Here is a 12344-nt window from a genome sequence, read left to right on the forward strand (position 1 = left end):
AGTACTCGCGGTTCCCCTTTGCCATCCCCTGCCCCGACACCACTGCCACGTCCGTCATAAAAGCCCTGCACCAGCTCTTCACTCTGTTCGGATATCCCTGCTATATCCACAGTGATAGAGGGTCCTCCTTTATGAGTGACGAGCTGCACCAGTACCTGCTGGCTAGGGGCATTGCTACTAGTAGGACCACGAGCTATAATCCCCGGGGAAATGGACAGGTGGAGAGGGAGAATGCCACAGTGTGGAAGGCCACACTTTTAGACCTTAAGTCAAAAGGGTTGCCGGTCTCTTGATGGCAGGAGGTCCTCCCCGAGGCACTCCACTCTATCCGCTCCCTGTTACGTACGTCCACCAATGCCACCCCTCACGAGCGCCTATTCTCTTTTCCCAGGAAGTCTGCCACTGGGACCACCCTACCAGCTTGGCTGACATCCCCAGGGCCAGTGCTGCTCCGGAAACATGTGAGGAGCAATAAGTACTCCCCGCTGGTCGAGAGGGTTCACCTTCTACATGCGAACCCCCAGTACGCCTACGTGGTCTTACTTGATGGGCGGGAGGACACGGTCTCCGTCCGCGACCTGGCGCCCGCAGGAGCAGCAGACCACTACCCCGAACACTACACGGTAACTGTGAACCCTGTACCCGAGGTGACACCGCGCACACCGAGCCCTACACAGACTCCTCACGACACTCCTAAACCGGGCGTCTTGCACGCGCATATACCAGGCGCCTCGCACACACGTGAGGGATCACTGACGCCTAGTGGGCTGACACCTCCAGATAGGCCAGAACCAGCAAACCACCGTCTCCGGTGCAATCACCACCGGCACCTGTGCAATCACAGCCGGTGCTACGTAGATCTCAGCGATAGATTCGACCACCTGATAGACTTAACCTGTAAATATACTTGTAAGAAACTTCGCCCCATGGGGACTCTCTTTTAAAACAAAGGGGGGGTGAATGTGGTGAACTACATTTACCTGTCTGGACACGCCCCCCCCCCCCCCCCGCTGACTGCTCCTGTGGCTCCTCCCACAGACCCCGGTATAAAGGCAATTGGGGCCTGAGCCCTGCCCTCAGTCTCCAGGATGTAGTATGGTGGTCAATTGCTGCTTGTTCTTTCTTCCAGTCAATAAAAGCCGATATCTCGCCTCACGTGTCAGAGAGAGTTATTGATGGTGCATCAGAAGCTGTCCTCGATTTTGGGAAGGCTAGCTGAGTTTACAACTTACCGCAGCTTTTTCCAATCTGTGCAGTGGCCACTCTATACTAGACAGTGATGCAACTAGTTAGAATGCTCTCCATGGTACATCTGTACAAATTTGCGGGAGTCTTTGTTGACATACCAAGTCTCAAACTCCTAATGAAATATAGCTGCTTTCGTGCCTTCTTTGGAATTGCATCAATATGTTGGGCCCAGAATAGATCTTCAGAGATTTTGACATTAAGGAACTTGAAACTGCTCACTCTTTCCACTGCTGAACTCTTGATGAAGACTGGTGCGCATTCCCTCAACTTCCCTTTCCTGAAGTCCACAATCAATTCCTTGGTCTTACCAACAAGGTTGTTGTTGCAACACCATCTATCTAGCTGATCAATCTCACCCTGTACCCATCCTCATCACATCAGAAATTCTGCCGATGATAGTTGTGCCTTTAGCAAATTTATTGATGCCGTTTGAGCTGTGCTCAGCCACACAGTCACGGGTTTAGAGAGAGCTGAGCAATGTGCAAATACGCATCCTTGAGGTGCGCCTGCATCGATTGCCAGTGGGGAGTAGATGTTATTTACGATCCGCACTGACTTTAGTCTTCCAGTTAGGAAGTCAAGGCTCCAATTGAAGAGGGAGGTACAGAGACCCAGATTTTGGAGCTTGTTGATAAAAACTGAGGGTATGATTCTGTTGAACACTAAGCTGTAATCAATAAACAGCAGCCTGACATAGGTATTATTATTGTCCAGGTGATCCAAGGCCGAGTGGAGAGCCAATGAGATTGCATCAACTGCAGACCTATCATGGTGATAGGCAAATTGCAGCGGGTCCAAGTCCTTGCTTAGGCAGGAATTGATTCTGGCCTTGACCAACCCCACAAAGCACTTCATTACTGTAAATGCGAGTGCAACTGGGTGATAGTCATTGAGGCAGTTATTTTCAATAATAATTGCACCTTAAAAATATTTGATCCAGTTACCTACCCTTTAGCCATTTCAGCCATTACCCATCCTTTAGAAATTCATGCTGGATCTCTAATTAGTCTGATGTTATCAATGTGTCCTCTCAATCTACCTTATTTGTAGATCTCACTAATTTTTCAATCACGGATGATAGTTCACTGGTTTATAATTTCCTGTTTCCCTGCTCTGACATTTTCCAAAATACAATATGCCATGTGCATTTTGCAGTGTAAAGGAATGATTCCTAAATCAAAGGGATTAGGGTGAGGGCAACTGCAAGTTTCCTGCCAAGTTCCTTTAAAACCCTGGTCCACAGTATTTGCTGAGTTTATTACTGTGATAATCTTTATATTAATTTCAGTAAGATAATCCATGATTCAGTTACTTTCCTTAGACTGTCTGGCATCTTACCTTCTTCATTCACCGTAAATAATAATGACAAATAATTATTAGATAGATCTGTGATTTCCATATTTTCATTTACAATATTATTGTAATTATTTTTTCAGGAAGTTTAGGTTGCTTCTGAACACCTCCATTTACCCAATATTACATACCTGTGCCCTTCATTAACCACAACAGGCACAATGGAAAGTAAGTGTCAGTACATCTATCCATGCCTCTCAAAGTCCAACCCTGTGTTCCCATCGTGAGAGGAGGAAGTGGGTAAGGCTCCAGTGAAGCTGTACAGGCCAATCAGTGAATTCAGTGGATTGCAGAGGTACTGATGAACTCCAACCATACCATCAACTCCAGAGGATGATGGAGACTGAAGGTCATCGATGGCCAATGCTCCACTTTGGACTTAAGGGCCCAGGTGAGTAAGGTTTATCCATATTTGATCACAAAAGTTTGAAACAGATAAGGTAATTGTCTATTAAATATGATGTATTTTATTCAGATAAATCAGCACAGAAGGGTGTTCAAGAATAGTTGTATTTAGTAGTCAATCAAAATCTACAGTATTCTGGAACAAAAGGAACATGCAGTTATAAAGAAGGCAAGACAGCAGCTATAATTCATTAGGAGTTTGAAGAGATTTGGTATGTCAACAAATACACTCAAAAACTTCTATAATTGTACCATGGAGAGCATTCTGACAGGCTGCATCACTGTCTGGTAAGGGGGAGGGTGCTACTGTATAGGACCGAAAGAAGCTGCAGAGGGTTGTAAATTTAGTTGGCTCCATCTTGGGTACTAGCCAACAAAGTACCCAGGATATTTTCAGGTAGTGGTGTTTCAGAAAGGCAGCGTCCATTATTAAGGACTTCCAGCACCTGGGTAGGAGGTACAGAATCCTGAAGGCACACAGTCAGTGATTCAGGAACAGTTTCTTCCCCTCCGCCATCCAATTCCTAAATGGGCATTGAACATTTGGACGCTACCTCACTTTTAAAATATATTATTTGTTTTTTGCATGATTTTTATTCTATTCAATATGCGTATACTGTAATTGATTTACTTAGTTATTATTTACTACTATTATTTTATTTATTATTTTTTTCTCTTCTATATTATGTATTGCATTGAACTGCTGCTGCTAAGTTAAAAAATTTCATGTCACATGCTGGTGATAGTAAACCTGATTCTGATTCTGATTCTGATAATGATTCACTATTCATGACTAGTTAGGAATAACAATGGAAACCAAAAAGAATGGATTTCCATAGGGATTCTTCCAATTGTCCAGTGTGGGTTTGTACAAGAGCCATAAAGACATGGGAAATGTGTTTTGAGTACAATTGCAATTGATTTTCCAGAGTTCCTGCAGCTATTCTTCTGAAGTAAAGCAGACACTGGTTAAAGCCCATCCTTAATGCAAGAGATTCTGAAGATACAGTACTGGAAATCCAGGGCAACATACTTAAAATGCTGGAGGAACTCAGCATGTCAGGCAGCATCTATGGAAAGGAATGAAGAGTCAATGTTACGAGGCAACATCCTTCATCAGTACTGGAAAGAAAGGGTGGTGGGAGTTTCTAAGGGGGCAATAAAGATAAAGGGGGTGGTGGGGGCACTTGGTGAGAATTGAATTACTTATTATTGGCTTTTGACACCCAGTGCCTCAAAATTGATTACAATGATCATGTAATCACCTCATCTCTTGCTAATCAACTTTTTTCCTATACTTTGCTCAAAGTGTGTTCTACTTGTTGAACAACAATAACATGGCATCCTGTACCATGAGAAATCTGGATTGAAGAAATTGTGTTATTTCCAGGTCTGGCCCGTGCATTATTGCCAATCACTACTGTAATACTATGTTAGGTAGTACGATTCCCATACTCTAATCACACAGTGATGCATTCAGTGGGGTAAAGCTCAGAATCTGCCCTCTCAAATGGCCTTGACCACATGTCCCCAGCTCATGGCACAATTAAGATATCGCTGACCGACTCTAAGTACCTTCAGTGAAGTTTTTCCTGAGCTATGATGATATCATAACTTTCCCCTTTATGGATTGCAGAATTTGAGGTTGGATTTAAACACTAGGCCATTAATCCATAACAAAAATGGCAGAAGCAATGACAGGCATTGAAACTGTCCAGGTTCCCTGAACATTTGAAGAGAACACATTCTGATCCAGCAAGCAAGAACTTGGTTTATTTTCAGTTACTTTGTGAAAACTTTCAGAAACAGAAAACACTTCAAAACATGTTTGCCAGCACTTCACAGTGAAACAGTGATAGTTTGCATGCTTCATACAACATTTCATTGCTCACTGATAAATCTAGGAAGCTCCACAAGCTGTACAAGAACTGATTCTGCTAGCAGCAAGTGAGGTTCTGAGTACAATTTTGCATAAGTCACCACACCAAATAATTAAAGTAATTCTGCTCAGCAACAATGCTGTTCAAAGACGAAGAGGTGAAATGTCTAAGAAGGTGGAAGACACATTGTGCAACATACTCAGGACAACAGAAATTTCTCTGTAGTTGGATGAGTCAACTTTGCTAGGCCATGACTCTTTGCTTCTTGGTTATGTTGGCTTCATAAAAGATGAAAACATGGTTCAAGAGTTGTTATTTGCAAGGAGACTAGAAACAGATATGAAGTGGAAGTCAATATTTCAGGTTGTTGAGCAATTTTTCAAAGAGAAGGACATTCCACTCACCAACATTCTTGCTTGTACAACAGATGGGGGACCATCAATGACAGGACATCACTGTCGGGTTGTTACTTTCTGTTGCACACAGAAGTCAGATGGCTCTCAAAAGGAAACTGTCTGAGATGCTTTTATGCACGTTTTGAAACTTTAGTATAATCCTTTGAAGACTCAAATGCTTCATTTAGTAATCAATTCAAGAATATTAGGCATGACATCGCTAGTCAGAATTATTTGTAAAGTTTAATGAAATCAATCTTCAATTGCATCAAATGATGTGAATCTTATTAAGTTTAAATCAGTCATCTCCACATTTCTGTCTAAGTTAACCCTATATAAGTGCAACATTGGCCTTTGCGACCTTTTCCAATTTCTGACCCTCTCTGAGTTGGAAGAGAAAGAAAGAATACCAGATGATGATTTTCAAGTATACTGTGTGAGTTACATAAAAACATGTCAGAGATATTTCAGGGCTTTTCTTGATCTAAATTCCAGATTGGGTAATAAAACTGTTCTTGAACACTTGTAATGAGTCATTAACAGGAAGGATGGAGAAAGAACTAATTTCGCTAAAAAATGACTGAGCTGAAGCCAAGGTTCAAAAAATCATATCAAGACTTCTGGCTGCAGTAAGAACTCTCTGAACACTATCATGCACTGTGGAACAAGGTCAAGATCTTCTTTATTGCCTTTCCAATATCATATTTAGTGGAGTGTGGTTTCAGTGCAGTTGCCCAACTCCTTTCAAAATGACGAAACAGACAGCAAATTATTCAACGTTGGGTATAAGACGCCATAGTGACATTCAGTCTGATGTTGAGAAGCTGATATCACTGCACCAAACCCATTGAAAGGTGAAAAAGCAATGAAGTAGTGAATAGTTGGACTACTAATGTACACTCTAAATTATTGATGAAAAATGATTTTACTGTAATAAATAAAGAAATATTTTAAACACAAGAAATTCTGCAAAGCAACACACACAAATTGCTGGAGGAACTTAGCAAGTCAAGCAGCATCTATGGAAATGAATAAACAGATGACATTTCAGGCCGGGACCTTTCTTCAGAACTGTAAAGGAAGAGGGAAAGACACCAGAATAAAAAGGGAGGGGGATGGGAAGGAGGATAGCTAAAAGGTGATAGGTGAAGCATATTGGACAGGAAGAGTAAGGGGCTGTAGAGAAAGGAATCTGATAGGAGAGAAGAGTGGATTGTAGGAGAAAGGGAAGGAGGAGGTTATCTGGGGGAGGTGACAGGCAGGTGAAAAGAGGTAAGAGGCCAGAGTAGGGAAAAGAAGAGAAGAGGGGGAGATATGTTTACTGGAAAGAGAGATCGATGTTCATGCCAACAGGTTGGAGGCTACCCAGGCAGAATATAAGGTGCTGCTTCTCCCCCACTGAGGGTGGCCTCATTGTGGCACAAGAGGAGGCCACGTACAGACATATCAGAATGGGAATGAGAATTAAAATGTTTGGCCACCGGGAAGTTCTGATTTTGGTGGATAGAGAGGAGGTGCTCTACAAAGCTGTCTCCAATTTACGATGGGTCTCACCAATGTAGAGGAGGCCGTATCGGGAGCACCGGACACTACAGATGACACCAGTAGATTTGCAGGTGAAGTGCTGTCTCACCCAGAAGGACTGACTGGGGCACTGTATGGAGATGAGGGAGGAGGTGACCAGGCAGGTGAAGCAGTTTGGCTGCCCGCAGGGAAAAGGGCTGGGAGGGAGAGACGAATGGACAGGAGTCCATGGAGGGAGCAATCCCTGTGGGTGGAGGGGGGGGGGGGGGTAAGGTGCAGATATGTTTAGCCGTAGGGTCCTGTTGAAGATGGTGGAAGTTACGCAGAATGATGTGTTAGACGCAGAGGCTCATGGATGGTAGGTAAGGACAAAAGGAACTCTATCACTGTTAAGGTGAGCACAGATGTTCAGGAAATGGAGGTGATTTAGGTGAGGGCAGCATCCACGGTGGAGGAAGGGAAAACTCATTCTTTGAAGGAGGAGGACATCTCCGATGTCCTGGAAGGGAAAACTGCATCCTGAGAACAGATGCGACGGAGATGAAAGAACTGAAAAAAGTGAATAACATTTCATTTGTAGCTTTAAATAGATTTGAATCATTTTTTGCAATTAGTTGAATTTGCAGTTCCTTTTGTCTTTCACTGTGCATTGTAAATCAATATTCTTTACATTTTTTAATGTAATGGCCAGAAAGGGAGAGAGAGGCTCTGAGGATGTGGTCTGGGAGCCAAGGGGGTCATTGCTAGAAGGTGATAGATGAAGTCATGTGAGGGGGAAGATAGGTGGATGGGGAAGGGGTTGAAGTGAGAAGCTGGAAGATGACTGGTGGAAAGGGTAAAGGGCAGAAGAAGAAGTAATCTGATAGGAGAGGAAAGTGGACCACGGCACCACGGGAGCACGGGAGGAGGTGATAAGCAGGTAAGAAGAGATGAAGAGAGAGGCAGCCAGAATGATGAGTGATAGATAAGAGAAGGGAGAGTGGGAAGAAATGACCAGAAGTTAGAGAAATCGGTTGTTCATGCCATCAGGTTGGAGGCTACCCAGACGGAATATGAGATGATGCTACTCCAACATGAGAGTGGCCTCCTCTTTGCAGTAGAGAAGGCTGTGGACTGATATGTCGGAATGGGAATGAGACTTAAAATGGTTGACCACTAGGAATGGCTCCCTCTCCTACTTGTTGCAGAGTAAAAGTACTCCCCCAATCTACATTGGGCCTCACTGATGTAGAAGAGGGAGCATTGGATATAGTAGATTCAGTAAATCCCATCCTTGGAAGCCAGTTAGGTGAAGTGGAAAAGGGGAAAGTGGTCACGCCTTACCACTGTCTGATATGTATGGATGCAGAGCTTAAAGCATTTTTTTTGATTGATCTAAGCTCTGTAGCGGGTAGCTGAAATGCTCAGAGGCTGTGAAAATTTTACTTTTGCTTCCTGAGGAGTGGGAGGAGGAGAACAAATTTTCAACAGGGCTGCTGTGTTGCAGTTCTCTGCCTCTGGTGTGCGTCTTGGCAGTAACCTTGGCTGTCATTGTAATCAGCCATGGTCAAGCATTCCATTGAAAACTTGAATTTGCCTGCATTTCCGTGACAAATCAAGACATTCTGTAGTCACTTCCTATACAAAGATTCAAAGTACATTTATTATCAAAGTACGTATGCAGTTTGCAACCCTGAAATTCGTCTTCCCCGCAGACAGCCACTAAACAAAGAACCATGAAACCAATCCATTCAAAGAAAAATATCAAATGACAACCCCCCCCCACACAAAACAATCGTGCAAACGGCAACAAAAAAGGAGCAAGAACGCAGAATATAAAACACAAAATCAAAAGGCATATGTCAGTTCAGTGTCATTATCTGTGTTCATTAGCATTATCAGTGTTCATTATCATTATCAGTGTTCATTAGCAGCAATCTACCCTTTTTAAGTTTTTGCTTGCTCTCTCAATGGCTGAATGTTTTCAATGTGTTGGGACATTTTCATATTTTAAAACTGAAATAAGTTGATAAAGCCAATATTTATGAAGATGTTTATAAAATTTATGAAAATGTTTAAGTTGCTTATATTTGTAAGTAAGACCAAGGTCTTTGTTGTCAGGGAATATGCCAACATTTAAATGAAAAACATATTTAAATACAATGAATAACAAATTGATTTTATAGTTTAACAATTGAATGTAACAGAAGACCCTAGGGATGATCATAAGTTCAATAGATAAAGATGTTATAGTCAGGATAAATAATTAAATAAAAGTGTTGGTAAAGCAGTTTCTACAAGTATGTCATAGCATCTCATAAAGATATTTTGAAAATGATAACTGCATTAGCTATTATCCCTGTTCATGGTGGTTTTACTGGGCAATATTTTGTTGACAGATCCTCACATGCTTTCTCTCATCTGTGATGTTACATTTCTGTCTGCTCTTATTACTGTTTAACCTACCGGTATTTGAGTAAAAATTGAAACCACAAATTAAAAGCAGGTGATGCAAAACTATCCAGAATGAAATGCAGGACAATGTGGATAATTCTAAAACTAGGAGGAGCTAAAGTGCTACAGATAGTGTGAAGTTTTACAAGTATGAAGCATGAAGATATATGATAGTGTGACATTTTCACGTAGTTTAGTGTAGTTTTTGTACTGTTTCATGTAGCATCATGGTCCTGAAAAACTTCTCATTTTTACTGTGCACTCTACCAGCAGTTATGGTTGAAATGGCAATAAAAAGTGACTTCACTTGACTTGACTTGCAAGGTCATGCACTCTACATCAGCTTCTTTGCCTCGGCTGTCACAGTATTGTCAATGATCATTTGTAAAATTCTTCCAGAAAGGGTGGCAACATCTTGCACAGCTGTCGTGTTGAACTCACTGATTACTATAACAGATACTTAATTTTTATCATTTGTTTTGTTAATTTGATTTGAAAAATTCTAATCTCACTACTTCAACAGAGTCATTTATTTGCTGGCCTTCTCGTATTGTGCTTCATCGGCTTTAGCTTTGGTCCAATAGGCCCCTGTACCAAAGTCTCATTGTGGTTCAACCCCAATGCCAGATTAATTTACTGTATTTTGAATCTGATGCATTACCTTTTCATTTTAGAATGTGTGCATCACTTCCCCCCCACCACCCCAATAATCAGCATTTGGCTTTGCAATCACATCTCTAACTCTCTGAACCCTGTCCCCTCCTCCTTTTCCTTTTGCCTCTCCCTGTCTATTCCATCACTTATTACTATCTTTACCCTTTGCTTCCAACGTTCTTCATCTCATCTCTTCATTTCCTTTGGTTTGTTTCTTGTTTTTAATGTAAGAAACCGGAATAAGAAAATTCTAATATTACTATCTCCAGTGTGTCAAATGCATAAAAAACCTCCATAAACCTTGGGGCAGCATGGTAGCATAGTGGTTAGCACAATGCTTTACAGTTCCAGTGAACTGGGTTCAATTCCCGCAGCTGCCTGCAAAGAGTTTGCATGTTCTCTGCATGACTACATGGGTTTCCTCCAGGTTCTCTGGTTTCCTCCCACAGTCCAAGAATGTACCAGTTAGTAGGTTAATTGGTCACTGTAGATTGTCGATTGATTAGGCTAGGATTAAAATTGGGTTTACTGGGTGGCATGGTTTGAAGGGGCCGGAAGGGCCCATTCCTTACTCTATGTCAATAAAATAAAATAAAATTCTTTCATTTATATTCTTTCAGGTAAATAACCACATTATTACTGATTTTTAATTGTTTAGCAGTACATTTAATTCCCAAAACAATGGTTACTAAGGATGGAGTTAGAACATCCATGACTGAGAAATCATGCATCAAGACAGATTACTAGCATTAGCACTTGTGATGTAATCTGATTGAAGAACATCTTACCTGTTTGGTTGCTATCCATTGGAGGAGACATCAGTTCTGTTGGGGCAGTTTCTGTGTGAGAGAAATATTTCATGCTTTCTTCCTAAAATGTTGCATTAACCTGACAAAGCAGCAAAAAACCATATTCCATCTGAGATCAACATTACCCCATAAACAGCTGTATTCTGATTTTCTTTTTCTCAGGATCAAAGATAATTTGCTTCCACTCACTTGTTCTGGCAGCAATGAGGCCGTAATGGGAACTGAAGACTCTTCTAGACATAGGGAGGAGGTGGCTAGTGGAAACTTAGCATGTTATTTGATAATGCTTTGAAAATAGATTTAAGAGAATTTGCCAATATTCGCTCAACATTCAAAAAAAATTGTTTAGAGATACAGTGACGAACAGGCCTGTCCAGCCCAATAAGCCACGACCCCCAGCAACCCACCTATTTAAACATAGCCTAATCACAGGACAATTTAAAATGACCTATTAACCTACTAACCGGTACCTCTTTGGACTGTGGGATGAAACCGGAGCACCCAGGGAAAACCCACGCGCATACGGGAAGAACGTGCAAACTTTCTTACAGAGGATGCCAGAATTGAACGCTGAATTCTGATGCCCTGGGCTATAATAGCATCAATGTTAACCGCTCTGTTAACATGGTGCCCTTTATTTTTGAGCATTATGAGATTTTATGAAATTGTGAACATTTAATTTATATCACTCTATTATCTTCTGAAGAATATTTTAAAGGAAGAATCCTGATGCTCTTAATTATAGAAGAAATAGTGCATTTAGCTCTTTGAGCCTCCTCTCATATTCAAGAGCATGGCAGATGTCTGTGCCAGTTTCCTGGAGCATCCTTATACTTCTTTAATATTCAGATATCTTTTAATCATCTCTATATGAAGAAATTCAGTTACTGGCCTTCTACAGTCGTTTGTGATGGAGAATTCCAGTTTCAACATCCTATGAATGAAAAAATCTCTCCATATTACAGTCCTAAATAGTCAATTCCTTTATTCTGAGACTGCAACTCAGCCCAGCCCATATTTCATTATGATGTAGGAGACCATTCAGCCTATTGATTTTATGCTAGCTCACAGAGAAATCCCATCACTGAATAATTTTCCCCTGTAATCTGTTCTCCCCACATTTTCTACAGTACTACCCCTCACCTGCAGAGCAGTCAGTTTGTAGTGGTTGATTAATCAATAAACTTGCATATCTTTGGGATGTGGGAGGAAACTGGGACACCTGGAGAAAACCCACGTGTTGACAGGGAGAACATGCAAGCTCTGCACGGAGACCATTGGAGATCAGGATTCAGACCTGGCTTGCCCAGACTGTCAAGCATCTGTAATGCTGCATTGTCGGAGGTAGGCTGCGGAACATTACTGCATGCTTGCAGTACACCCACAGAAAGTCAAAGGTATTCCATTCACAAAAGAAATGCAGAGGTTTGTTAAAATGGTTCAGGCCACAGCCATTTGAAATATCAGAAATAACTAGAAGGAACAGTCAAGCCTATCTAGTTGCACTTAAAAATTTATACAGAGAGTCCAAATTTGGTGAATCCTTCAACAATGTACTGTTCAGTTTAGATGAAAAATGGATTCAAGTTAAACTTAAGAATGTAAACAGTTGAAAACCCATGTGAGGGTGTAGTGCATAGGTC

At 41.6% G+C, this 12344-nt stretch overlaps 1 protein-coding gene across 2 annotated transcripts in view; it reads right to left on the reverse strand.

Moving 5' to 3' along the window:
* Positions 1 to 12344, reverse strand: part of amotl1 (angiomotin like 1) — a 148372-nt gene that overhangs the window by 109624 nt on the left and 26404 nt on the right. For both annotated transcript variants that reach the window (XM_073043316.1, XM_073043315.1), the window contains exon 3: positions 10681 to 10731. In XM_073043316.1, the coding sequence (XP_072899417.1) occupies positions 10681 to 10731 (51 nt within the window). The remainder of the gene's footprint in view (positions 1 to 10680; positions 10732 to 12344) is intronic.

The sequence above is a fragment of the Hemitrygon akajei genome, chromosome 4 (genome assembly GCF_048418815.1).
Source record: "Hemitrygon akajei chromosome 4, sHemAka1.3, whole genome shotgun sequence".
Lineage (NCBI taxonomy): Eukaryota > Metazoa > Chordata > Chondrichthyes > Myliobatiformes > Dasyatidae > Hemitrygon > Hemitrygon akajei.